Source organism: Bufo gargarizans, chromosome 5 (assembly GCF_014858855.1).
Source record: "Bufo gargarizans isolate SCDJY-AF-19 chromosome 5, ASM1485885v1, whole genome shotgun sequence".
Lineage (NCBI taxonomy): Eukaryota > Metazoa > Chordata > Amphibia > Anura > Bufonidae > Bufo > Bufo gargarizans.
Window position 1 is genome coordinate 341604228 of NC_058084.1, and position 18805 is coordinate 341623032.

Here is an 18805-nt window from a genome sequence, read left to right on the forward strand (position 1 = left end):
TGCTGCCACCTCCCGCAGCTGTCCCCACCCCGTGCCTGTGGTCAATGGGAGTGCGGCCGAGTCCGTGGATGTGACCGCCTCGCACCTGCAGCCCCGAGGGGACCCTGCATCGTAAGTAGCGGTACCGGAATCCCTCCTACCGCCGTGGTAGTATGGCTCACGAGTATGTCGTCGTGCGGTTACTGTGTGCCGTAGTGGCCGGCCTAAATAATGAGTCTGTAGTCGCAACGGATTTGTGCCTGCAGTCGTGGCAGGGCTTTAGAGCGGGTCTGTAGTCGTGACAGACTGATGCCTGCAGTCGTGGCAGGGCTTTATAACGGGTCTGTAGTCGTGACAGACTGATGCCTGCAGTCGTGGCAGGACTTTATAACGTGTCTGTAGTCGTGACAGACTGATGCCTGCAGTCGTGGCAGGACTTTATAACGTGTCTGTAGTCGTGACAGACTGATGCCTGCAGTCGTGGCAGGACTTTATAACGTGTCTGTAGTCGTGACAGACTGATGCCTGCAGTCGTGGCAGGACTTTATAACGGGTCTGTAGTCGTGACAGACTGTTGCCTGCAGTCGTGGCAGGGCTTTAGAGCGGGTCTGTAGACGTGACAGACTGTTGCCTGCAGTCGTGGCAGGGCTTTATAAGGAGTCTGTAGTCGTGACAGACCTGGCAAAGCAACATACCTCTCTGTACAAATTTTCTATTTATTTTTTATTTTATTTTATTTTATTTTTTTCCCCTCCCCCCCACCAAAGGCCACGACTGTAGGCGCCACCCTGTAATAGATGCGTCAGCGGCCTGGACCTAGTAGTCCACCATCCCCCGACCCCCCAAGCCTAAGCAGGAGAAAAGAGGGGTTCAGCCCGTGCATGCACCACCCCTAACTCACCTGGCGGCCATGACAGCCACAAACCCCCACAGTGTCGTAAATTTAGCCAACCACCTGTGGACCTGGGTAAACAAGGACAGACATATAAGTGAGCGCATGCCGGCTGGGTGACCCTTCACTCATGCCGCCGCTCCCTAGCTAACCACCGGACTATGGCGACTGCGCTTTAACCAACCCCCTGCCGCACCGTACGGCCTTACGGGCGGCCCGGCTGCGTGCGCAAGTGCAGTGGCCAGCACCCCCTCCTTGAAACCCTCTATGTCTTTGCTCTTCATACATATTCCAAATATATTAAACACACACTTTTTTTTTTTTTTTTTTTTTTTTTTTTCCCCTTTCCCCTGCCTTGTACCTGGCCACTGCCTTGTACCTGGCCACTGCCTTGTACCTAGCCACTGCCTGAGCAAGGGATGCCTGTACCTGGACTGCAGTACCAGTATGGGCCTGTAGGTGTCGCCCACTAACAAGCCAGGAGCTGCTGGAGCGCAGCAAGACAGTGAGCTGTGCTGTGGAGCCGACGGCCGGCGTGATCCGACGCTGCTGGGCCACAGGTGAGGGGTGCCCGCCTGGGGGACACTGTATGTGGGAGCGGGGGTGCTTGGCGCCGGGCCTGGCGCGGATCGGGGTGCCTGTATGGGGGTGCCTAGAGCGGGAGTGTGTAGTAACCACGAGTACACACCTAGAGAAAACCGGAGATGTCACTGGGGGTGCCGGCAGCGATAGGGAGCGCGGGTAGTCGCCAGCGCGGCTGGGGACCGGCGGCACGCTCGGCAGCCCCACATGTTAATACATAATACCCAATATGTTAATACATCGCAAGATGGGTGTGCGGCCACCCTGCCTACCTAATCACTGTAGCGACGAGCCCGACGCAACCGATCACCCGATCCTCCAGTGACGCACACACTTCTCTGGCACCAACCCACAAGCCGATTTGAAAGTGTTCAAACCGACAAGTGGGGGCAGGAGGGCCAGGTTTAAATAGTGAACGCCCCGCCTCCCCCTCACACAAATCCGGCACTCTCAATTGCCTACCACTTATAAAAAGTTTTGACACACCTTTTGTCCAAAATCTTTTTTTTTCCTATTTTCACCCTCTAAAACCAGGTGCGTCTTATGGGCAGGTGCGTGTAATAGGGCGAAAAATACGGTACATCTGCTTGAGGGGCTCTATAAGGGGGTCTATATATTTGGTATACACTTCCAATGGAATGCCATCAGGCCCTGGGGACTTCCCATTGGACATAGATGAGATTGCCAATTTAATTTCCTCAGATGCAATAGGGGCGTCCAGAGAGCCCACATCTTGGGAAGAAAGTTGAGGTAAAGCCAATGCAGAAAGGTATTCCTCTATTTCACTAATGGGGACCTGTAAATGAGATCTATAAAGATCTTGATAAAACTCATGGAAGCGGTGAGCAAACGCTTCTGTTTCGATCAATGTGGATCCTGTGGTACTAAAGATTTTCAACACCACAGGGGAACATTGATTTTGGTGTACTATGTGTGCTAATAATTTACTAGACTGATTACCTAATTCAAAATATGATTGCTTAGTGAAGAAAAGTTTACGTTGAGCATTTTCTTTCAGGAGGTTGAGATACTGGCGGCCCTGGGAAAGCCATGCATGCTTGTTAGGATCAGAAGGGTTAGCGACATATGCAGCCTCCAGTCTGACGCAGTCCCGCGCCATACCAGACTCCTGTCGGGCAGAAGCTCTTTTAATGTATGCTATAGAAGATCTCAGACAATCCCTGAGAGCCTTCAATGTCTCTCAAAGTAAAAGAGGATTCTCGGAGGGGTCCTGGCAAGCCAGGAACACTGATAATTGATCAGAAATTCAATCATGTGGCGTCAACAAGGTCAACCAAAATGTGTGGATTCTCATACTACCAAAGGGACTCATTGTTGTTGCAGTGACAACTAAGTATAAAGGGGAGTAGTCAGAAATGTTCTAACCGCGTATTTGACCTGGGAGATACGATTATATCGTGAAAAATTGCTGAATACATAGTCAATGCGAGACAAAGTTTGGTGGGAAGAGGAATGGCAGGAATAGACGCGGTCGTGCAGGTCTCTGTTCTCCATACATCCACCTATCCCATCTCGCCAACGGAGTGGGAGCGACAGGAAGGTCTGTCGGAGCCCCCTGTGTAAATCTATCCATCAAGGGGTCAAGTACCATATTAAAGTCGCCCCCATACATAGAGTCAATGCTTGTGGATGCGCTGCAGCGAACACGGCTGCTTGGTTAACCCTCCGCAGATCCCTGAGCTAGGAGCTGGGCTATTTAGCCTCTGATGAGAGCAGTAGTCAGAGGGGTACTTCAGCCATGGTCTGCTGGAGTCATCCTCTTACTTATATACCATCTGCCAGTGGGGGCCACCCTTGTGGTCATAAGTTTAAGTTTGTTATACACGATGTTATGAAGGTGTGTCTTTTGTATGCTTCTCTATTGCAGCTTATGGACCTGTGTTCCTGTGTGGTGTGTGCGGTGTCGTTTTATGTTTGGGTGTGGACACCAGCTTGTGTGCACGGGATCCAGTCAGTGTGTCTGTGGCAGGTAGGTGTGGAAGTGCTTTTCACCCTCCTGCCATATCCATAGGCGGTTTATGTTCCTATCCCCTTGCAGCTTGGCCAGTTTAGACTCCTGTTTCTCTGCGTCCAGGAGGAACAGGTTGTCTACCCAGCTCCTAGCTCAGGGATCTGCGGAGGGTTAGTAGGGATCCGAGGTTCCGGAGCATGAGCCCTCCTACCATCAAGGTCGGCTCATGCAGCTAGGAGTCAGGGTCAGATTAGGGATGCGCTAGGAGGTGACCTGCTCCCTAATTCTGTTGTTTCTGGCCTAGCAGCTTCCACGTACAGTAACATCACACGGATTAGAGTTACCCCCCACTTTAATCCGTGACACCCGGGTTTCCGCCTCTTTAACTCTGTCTCTCAGATTGTGCATATCTTGCCGGAGCAACCCCAGGTCCACCTTAACTTCTTCCAACTTGCCCGACAATGTGGATCTGCAAGTAGTGATGGCGTGCAGGAGTTTGTTAGTAACCTGTGCCAGTGTGGGTTCTTCCTCCTGTTCTGGATCCCTCGACATTGCACTTTCGGCGTCCAACGAGTAAGCCCTTTAGACAGTCGGCGCCATCTTGGTTGCTCGTTCTGGCGAATGCCTTGAGCTTTTCAGCGGTGGTAGGGGGTTTGTTTTTAGACATGCTTCGCCCTCGGGGTCTCCCCGATCTTTTCTCTTTGGGCTGAGGAATTATGGCGGCAAAATATTGCTCAGGATGATAGTTGTTAGAGCTATACAAGAGTGGAGCTCACTCAGACACGACAGTTCATGTCCGCGGCTTGCCACGCCCCCCAGGAAATCAGTTAAAGGGGTTCTGCACTTTCAAGTGAACAGAGCTTAGCCGCGCCCACTCTAGTTGACAAGTCGTGACGTCAGTGGGCGGGCGGCCCGGCGGTAAACAGTGAGAAGGCCGCGGCGCTGCTGGAGCACCGCTGCCTTCTCAAACAGCTGATCGGCGGGGGTCCCGGGTGTCGGACCCCCGCCGATCAGAAGCTGATGATCTATCCGGAGGATAGATCATCAGTTAAATGAAGGTGCAGAACCCCTTTTAACTTTCTTTCTGCCTCTCCCCACTCCTCTAAAATTATTTCTTTTAATTAGCATTTTCTTTTCTTGGCTCTTAAACCGCCAAACATCTTGTCCTGAAGAGATCTAGATGGCTGCACGTCCTCTATCTCTATCTCTATAGTCTCTCTTACTGCATAAAGTAAGGAATCCAGATCCTCCAAAGAAAATAAATACTTTTTAGTATCGTCTGAAGTAACAGGAGGTTGATCGGCTTCATCAATTTTGCCTTCAGATTAAGACGGATGTTCCATGCGTTCATCTGAATCTGATTCTACCTCTATTCGCATTCTCTTTGGGGCCGTAGAGGAGAGTAGAGGAGGAGGGGTTAAAGAAGATACTGTCGCTTGCACTTCTTCGCAAATCATGCTTCTAAGATCCGTTCGGAAGGACAGTTGCTATTCCTTAAGAAGTCTGGCTATACAGTCTGAACATAGCTGTTTCCTGTATGCCTCCTGCAATTTTTTCCCGCAGGTTGCACATTTCTTCGGTCTTTTCCTAGGTTCAGGCAGGGATTTTTATAGAAAGAACCGAAGATGCCATACTTTTAATAAATGTTAAACCGGGTAACTACACAGGTAGCAGAAGTAACACTTACATGCCACTGGGCAGAGGTGTCAGAGACTGTTTCTGTCTTGGACGACATCAGGGCCTCCATGGTAGGAATCACAGCCTAACCTGGAGAGGTTTCTTCCCCTTTTATGGGGCTTACTTTACTTGCCCCTCCTCTGCAGCCACGACGCTTCTCCTTCTTTTCTAGGGGACTCAACCCCCGGGGGGGGGGGGGGGGGGGGGTCAACCCCGACGCAAGACCGCATCAGCCGGGTCTCCAGCATCTACAGGGCGCCGCCATCTTACTTCCGCCGATCTCGGAAGGGACGTCAGACGCTCTCCCATGTGACCCGAGCGAAGGAGGAAGTGTCCCGCCGAGCCAAGAGCCCCCAGAGGGAAAGCGGCCTCAGTCTTTCATCCACCGTGGCCCTATATGCTAGAGAACCCCCAGAGGCATAGCTAGCCGGGCTAAAAAATCTGAGCTGAGAGGGGAGACCGGGATCCCCCGACCAGCTCTAGCCCCACAGATCCCCAGAGAGGTAGCTTTCTTTATCTTCTATCTTCTTATCTCCATATATGGGAGCTCACTCCCTATTCCTGTAGGGACAGGAAGACACTGGAGACGGGGAGTGGTACCTTTTAAACTTATCTCACTTCCTGTCCCTACAGAGATGGGGATGGACATCCTCCCATGTCGTCCTGGAAAGTGGTGATAAGAAAGACACCAAGTGGTGTTATATAGGAGGAGCATTGTGGGGAAAATGGGACATGGGGTCACAGAGACCCAAACATTCAACTGGACCTGTTTCTGTGCTCCCTGTCCCCTACCAACAGTTTACCATGTGAGAATCAGTCACTGTCACTAGAGCTTCTAAAGCTCCTCTTGCACCTGCTGCACACTGCTGGTCTTCTGGTGGGCTGACACTTCCCTCCACCTTATGATTTATACTGGTGGTTCATCATAACAAACAATCATTTGCAGACCGTCAGCCTACTCAGTCAACATTGGCCATGGGTCACCTTTTTTTCAGCATCACTTCTCTGAAGCTGTAGAATACAGGACATTTTATTGTTCTTCAGCAGAGGTTCTGTACAGAATAGTGTGCAGTCAGAGCTAGAAGTGACCACGTGTTTCCAGAACGGGATCTCCTTTTTGCGGAGCCTGAGGTGGTGATCTACTAGGGGAGCAGAGACAGGTACACATAACAGATGGTGGATGCTGCTGAATGCTCCTTTTTCAGATGCTCCAGTTCCCCCATAACCATTATATCAACCACAGTCAGTTACCTTTGCACTTGCCCCACAGCCAGGTCTTCCTTATATATAGCCATGCTGCTGTGGCTAAAATGTTCATTAGCCACCAGAGATTTTGTGAGACCCACACCTGGTTGTATCTTAAAATAACAGTTTTTCCCGTGAATATTTTGCTACATAATTGTGAGAATGACGCCCATGAAAGGTTGACACAAGGCAAATGTTTGATGAATAAAAAAACCTTCTGGTTTTTGTATACTCTGATACGGTGCTGCAGTCCCTTCGAAACGTTTGATGACTTTCATCAAATTATGGATTTATTAGTTATAATTGCATTTTTGGGGTTTTAATAATGAAGATTACATTAACTCTGTATGTGTGAAAACATATTATTGATTTTCATAATATTGAGTCTCCCTTTGGTTAAAGGGTTTGTCCAACTCAAGTGTTTGCCTTCAGTGCTGCTGCTCCAATCCTCCCCATCACTACGGTCATAATGGCTACAGTGATGACATGCCTGTATACAATAGACATTTCTGCAGTTAATCACTGGTCTCAGCAGTGTATGGCATAAGGACGCTGAGGCCAGTGATATGCTGCAGTGGTCACACGGAGTATATGACTACCGCATCGCTGCAGCCAAAGTCTTTGGAGAGGATTGGAGCAGCAGCGCTGGAAGTGGCGATGGATGAAATGGGTGAATATACCTTCTTTTATTATTTTATAACAAATGCTGGCTTTGGGAAGACAGCCTCTTTAAGGTTAATTGAAAACTGCAGAGGTGACCATCCAGGAAGCCCAATTACTAGATGAACTATGTACTTTTAAAAGAAATAGTGCACGTCATTGTCAAGCGGTTCTGTACTTCCATGATCAGCATTACAGGTACTATGCGCACTGAATATACGTTATGGAGCCGTCACTATGTCCGGGACTGGAAGACCTTTAAGGATGTCAGACGCACTTTGTACAATTTTTTCACAAATTCTTCTTCTTGTCTGATATGTTGCATTTCCAATATGCGGTGTCACAATAATATTCTTTGCTGTCAGCAAAGGATGATTTCTGGAGAAAGAGATTTAAAACATTGTAACTCTCATACCTGATATTTATGAACTTCCTCAAACATTATCCGTGGTGGAAGGGCCCATGCACACAAGCGAATTTCACATGCAGGTGCTATTCGTGTTTGAAAGAGACAGCACCCACAATGAAAAGTGACCCATTAAAGATTGCCCTGCGTGAAAAAACATGCAGCAAGGTCTTATTTTGCATTTCTCATATACAACTTCTGATTCAAATCAGTGGTTCAGTGAATAAAAACTGAAGCACTCTGAAGGACGGTCATTTTTTGGCCTCATGCACATGACCGTTGTGTGTTTTGTGGTCCGCAAATTGCGAATCCGCAAAACACGGAAGGCATCCGTGTGTGTTCTGCAATTTGTGGGACGGCACGGACAGCCATTGATATAACTGCCTATTCTTGTCCGCAAAAACGGACAAGAAGAGGACAGGTTATGTTTTTTTTTGAGGACCACGGAATGGAGCAACGGATGCGGACAGCACACTGAGTGCTGTCCGCATCTTTTGCGGCCCCAATGAAGTGAATGGGTCCGCATCCAAGCTGCAAAAACTGCGGTTCGGATGTGGACCAAAACAACGGTCGTGTGCATGAGGCCTTTCAATTATGGTTTTTAGGAAATGCTGTATGTTATGCCTCATGTACACGGCGGACCGCAAAACACACAACGGTCGTGTGCATGAGGCCTTATTCTTCCGATTTTTTCACACACTGGAAAAATGTGTGAAAACTGAAGACAATCCACGTGAAAAAAAAAAATGCAAGAACCAGAATTGCAGAAAACACAGCTGCAAAACTGAGGCCAGTTTTCAGTAGCAGAACTTGCACAGATATAACATCACTCGTATGCATGAGCCCTAACTGTAAAACAAAAATAATAGTCACATATTTACACAGTGGCAAAAAAGGTTGCGTTATCATCGTTGCCCATTATCCTTGCACTTCTGGTCGGATTACAGTTGGCTGATTTAAAAGTCATACCTTGGCAGTGGTTCTGGGTATGTGACATCTAAAGCGGCAGCCTTAATTACTCCTCTGTTTAAGGCATCTACCAGGGCATCTTGGTCAACTACCTGACCTGAAATACATTTGTAGAATGTCAGTTCTGATTATTATAAATATTACATGTGGTCATTTATCTGCCTCACAATTGAAGAAACAAATTATTAGTAGGGGACATTTGATTTTGGTTATATATATATATATATATATATATATATATATATATATATATATATATATATAGATGATACAAAAATCGGACTGCACTCCAAGCAATTCTTTGAAAATCTGTGTTTATTCACCCATCAATGGCAAAGCAACGTTTCGGCTCCAACTGAGCTTGAGAAAGGCTCAGTTGGAGCCGAAACGTTGCTTTGCCATTGATGGGTGAATAAATACTGATTTTCAAAGAATTGCTTGGAGTGCAGTCCGATTTTTGTATCTTCATTACTGGGTAAGCACCTGCTGCCGTACTTGGATTTTGCACCCATTTTTTACGCTATATTTGGAGGGTGGTGCCGCCTGTTGTTTTTCTTATATATATATATATATTTTATATATCAAGTATATATACACATACCTTTCCTCCTGCCTTATTTGCTAACAACTAGCAGATGCCTGTTTACACGATAGGATATGACATAGACAAGTTATAGTTTTAGGTCATCAGAACACTTATTTCACATGACCGATCTTTCCATCCCCATGCAGTCAGTTTTTAAAACAGACAGCATCCGGACTGAACACTGACCTATTCATTTCAATAGTATACGCACCGTCTGTCCCTTTAGGAAATATTGCAGCATGTTCTATCGTGACCATTTTTTTCATACAGAACTGGTCTATTGAAGTCAATGGGTCAGGGAAAAAACCTGACTGCACACAAACGGGATCTGTGTGTGGTCTGCTTTTCACTGGTGTTTGCTGGGAGAGGCTGTGTGTTATTCTTCAGTTTTTCTTCACATGCATGAAAAATGGATGACAGATATTATAATGGCGGAAAAAGTAAAAACTGAAGGCAGTTGCAGACATAACCGATTCAACTTGCATGTAGAATCATCCATTTTTCACTGAACAGCCTTTAAAGGGGTCGTCTCACTTCAGTAAGTGGCATTTATCATGTAGATAAAGTTAATACAAGTCACTTACTAATGTATTGTTATTATCCATATTGCTTCCTTTGCTGGCTGGATTCATTTTTCCATCACATTATATACTGCTTGTTTCCATGGTTACAGACCACTCTGTAATCCATCAGTGGTGGTCGTGCTTGCACACTATAGGAAAAAACACTAGCCTATGTGCACTCCCATGGTCCCGGCCACACTTTTTCCTATAGTGTGCAAACACGACCACCACTGATGGATTACAGGGTGGTCTGTAACCATGGAAACGAGCAGTGTATAATGTATATGGATAATAGCAATATATTAGTAAGTGACTTGTATTAACTTTCTCTAAAGGATAAATGCCACTTACTGAAGTGAGGCAACCCCTTAGTGACCAGCCTGTTTTCGGCCTTACATACCAAGCGTTTTTCTTTAGTTTTTCATCGTCACGTTCCAAGAGCTATAACTGTTTTATTTTTCCATTTATATAGCTTTATGAGGGTTTGCTTTTTTGTGGGACAAGTTGTAGTTTTTAATGGCGCCATTTTGGGGTACACAACTTTCTGATTAACTTTTATTAACTCTTTCTGGGAGGGAGATGGGAAAACCAGTGATACTGCCACTGGGTTTTTAGGTTATAAATTTTACGGCGTTCATTTTTCGCCATATATAACATAATATCTTTATTCTCTGGGTCAGTACGATTACAGTGATAGCAAATACATATAGTTTTTTTTACATTTTACTACTTGTTTGCAATAAAACCCCTTTGTTTAAAAGAAATAAAATGTTTTTGCATTGCCGCTTCCCAATACCCATAACTTTTTTTTAATTTTCTTTCTATGGAGTTGTGTGAGGACTTGATTTTCGTGGGACAACTTGTATTTTTCATTAGTATCATTTTGGAGTAAATGGAGCTTTTTGATCGCTTGGTATTATGTTTTTTTCACTGGCAACTAAAAACAAGGCCTAAGGCCCCTTAGAGACCGCCGTAAAAAGTCATATGGGTGGTCACTAAGGGGTTGTCTTGCCATTTACTGTATATTGATGACCTAGCATTAATGTCCTACACCAGGCACCCCTGATGATCAGTTGTTTGAAGAGGAGACGATGCTCCATGCGAGTGCTGCTTCCTGTTCATTACACTGCCCGTTGTTTCGGAAGTTAGGACGGTGTAGTGTAATGACAAGTACTCGCTCCATTCACTTAAATGGAGCAAGAACTTGTAATTACACTAGGGTTGTTCAATACCAATTTTTTTTTTCAGTTTCAATACTCGATACCAAAAAAAAAAAAAACACGTCCATTCCACATTTTATGGAATGTCCAGCCGATAATAGAACAGTCCGATCCTATTTTTGGGGAAGACAAGGTGAAAAAAAAAAATGGCGAATAGATTTTTTTATATTTTAATAGTTTGGACTTTTTGGACGTGGCGCTATGTAATATGTTTATTTATTGTTTATATATTTTATATGTAAAATTGGGAAAGGGGTGATTTATACTTAATATTTTGTGTGTTTTTTTTTACTTTGTTTTTTTTAAATACTTTTTATTTAATAACCATTTCCCCCTTAGGGGCTAGAACCTGGGATCTTTTAATCCCTTGTCCTATTCACCCTAATAGAGCTCTATTAGGGTGAATAGGATCTCACACTCTCCCTGCTGCCCTGTGCATAGTACACAGAGCAGCAGGGAGATTACCATGGCAGAAAGGGCTTCAGTAGCATCCTGGCTGCCATGGTAACCGATCGGAGCCCCAGGATTACACTGCTGGGGCTCCGATCAGTAGCTGCCACTGCCACTAATGAGGAGGAGGGGACCCAGTGGCCACTGCCACCAATGATTTTAATACTGGGGGGTGGGGGGAAGGGGGTGCACTGCGCCACCAATGATTTTAATACTGGGGAGGAGGAGGGGGCACAGCGCCACCAATGATAATTAACATTTAATACAGGAGGCGGGTGCGGCACCTGACGGGTTAACTGCAGCTGATCGCAGCTCCCCGCCAGCACCCGCCTCCTGGATTTGTATTAAATGTTTACTTTCATTGGTGGCGCAGTGTGCCCGCCCCTCTCTCCTCAGTGGTGGCAGCGGCACAGGGGGAGGGAGAGAGTGCTTCCTTCTCCCCTGTGCTGCTGAGTAGAAAACAGAGCGCGCTGAGAGCAGAGCGCTCCACGTTCTCTGATACTAGACTGCGCAATAGCGAAGCCTAGTATCGAAAAAAAAGGCAAATCCCGGTATCGAGGGCGATACCAGACAAAAGTATTGATTGGGTATCGAAAATTCAATACACAAAAGAACCCTAGATTACAATATGCTGCGCTACAGGGGAGACAATGAGTAATGTAATGAGCAGGAAGCAGTGCTTACATGGAGTGTCCTCTCCATGTCAAATAGCTGATCGGCAGTGGGTGCTGGGTGTTGGACCCCTGCCGATCAGACATATATAGCCTGCACAACCCTTTTAACAGATTTGCAGAAAACAATGAAGCACACTCAAGCAAAACTTAGGAAAAATTTCGGTTTTGGATCAGTCATGTGAAAGGGGCCTGAGGCTAATTGTACTGGGTGATTATTTATTCCCTTTAATCTAAGTCAGATTTTTGAATGTCAGGTCTTCCTCGAGAACATACTATGCATGTATGTGCATGCATTTTATTACAGCTGCCCATCTGGAAACCACAAGAATTACATAAGATATACAGTGCTTTGAAAAAAGTATTCATACCCCTTGAACTTTCCACATTTTTTCACGTTACATTAAATGTATTTTATTGGGATTTTATGTGATAGACCAACAAAGTAGCAAGTACAGTATGTGTGAAGTGAAAAGAAAATGATACATGGTTTTTTAAAATCCAGCCCCCTGTACTCTGATACCCCTAAATAAAATCCAGTGTGACTATTTGCCTTCAGAAATGACTTAATTAGTAAATAAAGTCAACCTGTATGTATTGTAGTCTCACTATGACTACAGCTGTTCTGTGGAGGCCTCAGAGGTCTGTTAATAAACATTAGTGATCAAACAGCACAATGAAAACCAAGGAACACACCAGACAGGTCAGGGATAAAGTTGTGGATAAGTGTAAAGCAGGGTTAGGTTATAGAAAAATATCTCACACTCTGGATATCTCATGGAGCACTAAAAATGGAAGGAGTATGGCACAACTGCAAAACTACCAAGACATGATCATCCTCCTAAACTGACAGCCCAGGCAAGGAGAGCACTAATTAGAGAAACAGCCAAGATGCCTATGGTCACTCTGGAGGAGCTGCAGGGATCCACAGCTTAGGTGGGAGAATCTGTTGTCATGCCCCACTCTGACGATGTGCGGAGGTCGGCCAGGATAGCAGCACGAGTTTAGTGTTTGTTTTGGAGCCGTGCTGGATCCGCCTCTCATCAGGTGCACTGGGTGGGGTCATTAGTTTGAACAGCACACCAGCCCAGTGCTCTGAGCAGATTATAAGGATCATTGTGGTCTTGGAAGCTAGGAAGGAAGGTTGTCTGTTCCAGCTCAGAAAGATAAGTGTATTTCAAGTTTGGTTGTTTGTGTCATCTCTCCCTTCCAGGTTCTGTGCTAGCAGGCTGCTCCTATTTCCCCTCTTCATCATCTCAGGGAAGTTAGGGTTTTCTCAGCCCAGGCACGGGGACACATCACACCTACCTTTAAGGTCTGCATGTGGGCTGAGCAGTGCAGGGAAAGAGGTCAGGGATTAGCTAGGAGGTGACCCTTCCCCTGTCTCTCGCCCAGAGCCTGGTTGGTGGGTTTTCTGTGAGTGCTGAGTGCACGCCCGCCGTGATATTTTAATCCGCCATACTGTAACTGCCATTACTCTCCCTGATCGATTTTCAGGAGGTACGGATGACTTTATCTGTTTTAGAGAATCCTGCAAATTGTGCTTTCGGCTGCGTCCATCGTCGTCAGGTGATGAGAGTCAGAGGATAGGTATAGTTATTTCTCTGCTTAAAGGGGACGCGCAATCCTGGGCCTTTTCTCTGCCACCTGGTTCTCGGGCCCTCCGGACGGTGGAAGAATTTTTTAAGGCTCTGGGATTAATCTACGATGATCCAGATCGGGTCTCGATGGCAGAGTCGAGATTACGTAACTTGTTTCAGGGGGAACATACTGCAGAAGCTTAATGTGTTGAGTTTAGGAGGTGGGCTACTGAATCGGAGTGGAATGATCCCGTGTTACGTAGTCAGTTTTGTCAGGGGTTATCTGAAAGATTGAAGGATGCCCTTGCTTTTCACGAATACCCAGACTCTTTGGAGAACGTTATGTCTTTAGCAGTACGGCTAGATGGACGTATCAGAGAGAGGTATAGGGCTCCCTCCGCGCAAGGTATCCCTTCTGTGAGTGGTTTTGTTTTGACTGCCATCCTGGGTGATGTTACAGGTAACTCTGGGGTAGCGGAGGAACCCATGCAGTTGGGTCAGGTTTCTTGCCATTCTGATAGTAGAGACTTTAGGAAAGTGCACAAACTATGTTACTATTGTGGAAAGAGGGGTAATTTTATTTTTACTTGTCCCTATGTTAAACCACAGGTGGAAGAGAAAAAGAAAAAAAAACTTCCCTCACACTTGGTAGTATGAATGGTGTGGTGGAACAGACAGGTATGCAAGCTCCCTGCAGTTCCCGTTTTCTCCTTCCAGCTATGGTGGCGCTAGAGTCAAAAAATGTTTTTGTTGATGTATTCCTTGATTTTGGTGCTGGGGTAAACCTAATTTACTTTCTTTTCCTTCAAAACCTAGGACTAAGTTCTTGCACTTTAGAGAACGAGATTTGTGTTTTTCCAGTTGATTCTTCCCCTCTTTCTCAAAGGAGTCTTACTCACATTGTTCATGGTATTCACTTAAGGGTGGGTGATTCACATGTTGAAATTATTTCTTGTTTTGTCATGAAGGATTTGCCAGCTCCTATAGTTTTGGGGTTGCCATGGTTGACTAGACATAACCCAATTATAGACTGGCAAGCGAGACAAATCATTGGTTGGAGTGAGTTTTGTTCGGATAATTGTCTTGGCACATCTATCTCTGGTATGTCCATTACGGCTTTACCTCAGTATCTCTCAGATTTTGCTGATGTCTTTTCGGTGGGTGGGGCTCAGGAATTGGCCCCTCATCGGGACTATGATTGTCCAGTTAATCTCATTCCGGGCGCTAAATTGCCAAAGTCTCGGCTTTACAACCTCTCTCAACCCGAAAGAGAGGTCATGCGAAAGTATGTCGCCGAGAGTTTGGCAAAGGGTCATATTAGACCATCTAAGTCTCCAGTGGCAGTAGGTTTGTTCTTTGTGAAGAAAAAGGATGGATCACTGAGACCGTGTTTGGATTTTTGGGAATTGAACCGTATTACAGTCCGGGATCCATATCCCCTGCCTTTGATCTCTGATCTTTTTGATCAGATTGTTGGTGCCAAGGTGTTCTCCAAGTTGGATTTGAGAGGGGCCTACAATCTGATCAGAATCAAGGAGGGGGATGAATGGAAAACGGCCTTCAATACGCACGAGGGGCATTTTGAGAACCTGGTTATGCCTTTTGGGTTGACGAACGCGCCAGCAGTATTTCAGTGATTCGTCAATTACATTTTTCATCACTTGGTGGGGAGGTTCGTAGTGGTTTACCTGGATGACATTTTGATTTATTCTCCTGATCTGAAGACCCATCAGAATCATGTGAGACATGTTTTGACGATCCTTCGGGAGAATAAATTATATGCCAAATTGGAGAAATGTTTGTTTGCGGTGCAAGAGCTTCCGTTCTTGGGATACATGCTTTCTGATTCTGGTTTTCGTATGGACCCCGAAAAGATCCGGGCGGTTCTGGAGTGGGACCGACCAGAGAATCAGAAAGCTTTGATGCGGTTCTTGGGGTTTACGAATTATTATAGAAAATTTTATTTCAAATTATTCTACCATAGTAAAACCTCTTACTGATATGACCAAGAAGGGCGCCGATGTCTCTGTCTGGTCGGATGAGGCATTGCAGGCCTTTTCGGCTATTAAGGAGCGTTTTGCGTCTGCTCCCATTCTGGTGCAGCCGGATGTGTCTCCACCATTCGTAGAGGAGGTTGATGCATCAGAGGTGGGGGATGGAGCGGTGCTGTCACAAGGTTCATCTCCTGGCAAGTGGGTCGCGTGTGCCTTTTTCTCCAAGAAGCTCTCGGTCGCCGAGAGGAATTATGATGTTGGAGATAGAGAGTTGTTGGCTATCTAGTTGGCCTTTAAGGAATGGCGTCACTGGTTACAGGGGGAGTCTCACCCCGTTACGGTGTACACTGACCATAAGAATTTGGCTTACCTGCCTTCTGCCAAGCGTCTGAACCCTAGGCAGGCCAGATGGTCACTGTTTTTTACCAGGTTCAATTTTGTGGTTACCTTTCGCCCAGGGGTCAAGAACGTCAAGGCAGATGCCTTGTCTCGCAGCTTTCCTGGGGGAGGTGATTCAGAGGATTCTGCGCCGATTTGGGCAGAGGGGGTGGTGGTCTCTGCTCTGTACCCTGAATTGGAGATGGAGGTGTTGGGAGCCCAGGAGGGGGCTCCTGGTTCTTGTCCCCCAGGGAGGTTGTTTGTTCCTGAGGGCCTGCGATACAAGGTGTTCAAGGAACATCACGATACGTCCTCGCTGGACATCCTGGTGGTAAGTCCACCTGTGATCTAGTATCCCGGAGGTTCTGGTGGCCAGGGTTCCGTAAGAGCATTGAGAATTACGTGACAGCTTGTGAAACCTGCGCTCGGTCAAAGGTTGCTCATACTCTACCTCCTGGTTCACTTCTTCCATTGTCTATGCCGTCTCGTCCTTGGACGCATTTGTCTATGGACTTTATTACGAATCTGCCGAGTTCCTCCGGGAGAACAGTGATTTTTTGTGCTCTGAGCGGATTATAAGGATCATTGTGGTCTTGGAAGCTAGGAAGGAAGGTTGTCTGTTCCAGCTCAGAAAGATAAGTGTATTTCAAGTTTGGTTGTTTGTGTCATCTCTCCCTTCCAGGTTCTGTGCGAGCAGGCTGCTCCTATTTCCCCTCTTCATCATCTCAGGGAAGTTAGGGTTTTCTCAGCCCAGGCACGGGGACACACCTACCTTTAAGGTCTGCATGTGGGCTGAGCAGTGCAGGGAAAGAGTGTCATGGAACCATGAACCAGACGTACAACAAGAGATAAGTGGAAATAAGAAGGCTTTATTGAAAATCAAGCTGTATGGCAAAAGTCCAAACGGATGGCTAAACCGAAGCAGGGTCTTGCGAAGCCAGAGGTCAGGAACCAGAAGGGTAGTCAGACGAAGCCTGGATCGGGAACCAGCAGGGTAGTCAGATGAAGCCTGGATCAGGAACCAGCAGGGTAGTCAGACGAAGCCAGGATCAGGAACCAGAAGCAGCAGCAGTCTTAGAAGCATGTGAACACAGGAGGACCAAGCAAGGAACTGAAGCCACAGACCTCCTATATATATATGAGCTAGGCATCCAGCTCCTCCCAGTGGGAAGGAGAAGCCGCAGGGTGGGAGGCTACAAGAAACCCAGAAACCAAGATGGCCGCCAGCACATGTCAAACGAAGGAGAACAGCAAGAAGGTAAGACCATGACAGTACCTCCCCCTCAAGGGCCCCTTCCTCCGCGGAGTAAAGAACGGTTTCTGAGGGAAGCGTGCGTGGAAGGCTCGGAGCAAGGCAGGAGCATGGACATCTGCGGAGGGAACCCAGGAACGCTCCTCTGGACCATAACCACGCCAATGAACCAAAAACTGCACCCGACCGCGGACCAGGCGTGAGTCCAGGATATTGCTCACCTCATACTCCTCACGATTGCCCACTTGGACCGGACGAGGCCGTGGAACCGAGGAAGTGAAACGATTACACACCAGTGGCTTCAACAGGGAGACATGAAACACGTTGGAGATCCGCATGCCAGGAGGAAGCGCAAGGGCATAGGCTACCGGGTTTACCCTGCGAAGCACTCGGAAGGGACCAACAAAGCGAGGCGCCAGCTTGGGAGTGGGCACTCGAAGGTTGAGGTTGCGGGTGGACAACCATACGCGGTCTCCGACCTGGTAGGAAGGAGCGGGCGCTCGTCTGCGATCAGCCTGGAGTCTCTGGCGCTGCGCAGAGACCTCAAGGGACCTCTGGATCTGTACCCAAGAACCACGTAGGACGGAAAGGTGATCCTCCACAGCCAGAATATCCTGGGGAGAGAATACCTCCGGTAACACGGCAGGTTGGAACCCATAATTGGCCATGAAGGGAGACGTCCCAGATGAAGAGTTCACCGCCGTGTTCCTGGCAAACTCAGCCCAAGGCAGGAGGTCAACCCAATTGTCTTGGTGATCGGAGACATAGCAACAAAGGAATTGCTCCAAGGCCTGATTGGATCGTTCTGCGGCCCCATTGGACTGAGGGTGGTAGGCCGAGGAGAAAGAGAGATGAATCCCCAACTGGGAGCAAAAGGCGCGCCAGAACCTGGACACAAACTGACTCCCCCGATCCGACACAATCTCCTTGGGCAAACCGTGCAACCGGAAGACCTCCCTGGCAAAAATCGTGGCCAACTCTTGTGCAGAGGGTAACTTCTTGAGAGGAACACAGTGGCACATTTTGGAAAACCGATCCACAATCATGAGAATGACCGTATGGCCTCGGGATGCAGGGAGGTCCACAATGAAATCCATCCCCAGGTGTGACCATGGACGCTCCCCGGTGGCTATGGGTTGCAAAAGGCCCAACGGAAGGTGCCGAGGGGACTTACTCTGGGCACAAACGGAGCATGCCGCTACATATGCGGCGATGTCGGAACGTAGAGAAGGCCACCAGAACAGACGTGAAACAGCCCAGGACAGCTGATTCTTTCCAGGATGCCCCGCGGCCTTGGAGTTATGGTAGGTTCGCAACAACCGAGTGCGCAACTCCTCAGGCACAAAACATCTGCCGTTGGGTCTCCCAGAGGGAGCACCAGATTGAGCCGCCAAAATCTGCTCACCCAGGGGAGAGGTCAGGCTGGTGCGAATGGCGGCCAGGATCTGATTCGGAGGTATGACCGAAGTCGGAATCGACTCCTCCCCGGACAGCTCGGAGTACTGCCGTGATAAGGCATCCGCTCTGATGTTCTTGGAACCGGGTAGGTAGGAGACCACGTAATTAAAACGTGACAAGAACAGAGCCCATCTGGCCTGACGTGGTGTCAATCTCTTGGCCTCAGAGAGGTAGGTCAGATTCTTGTGGTCCGTCAGGATGAGAACCGGAACCACCGAGCCCTCGAGCAAGTGCCTCCATTCTTTAAGGGCCTGCACGATGGCCAATAACT

General features: G+C 47.4%; 1 protein-coding gene across 1 annotated transcript in view; it reads right to left on the reverse strand.

Moving 5' to 3' along the window:
* Nucleotides 1–6987: 6987 nt before the first annotated feature.
* Nucleotides 6988–18805, reverse strand: part of LOC122938580 (glyoxylate/hydroxypyruvate reductase B-like) — a 47385-nt gene continuing 35567 nt past the window's right edge. Inside the window, exons 5-6 of the mRNA XM_044294178.1 lie at nt 8383–8479; nt 6988–7385 (exon numbers count right to left, since the gene is read on the reverse strand). Of these exons, the coding sequence (XP_044150113.1) occupies nt 7229–7385; nt 8383–8479 (254 nt within the window). The 3' untranslated portion in view covers nt 6988–7228. The remainder of the gene's footprint in view (nt 7386–8382; nt 8480–18805) is intronic.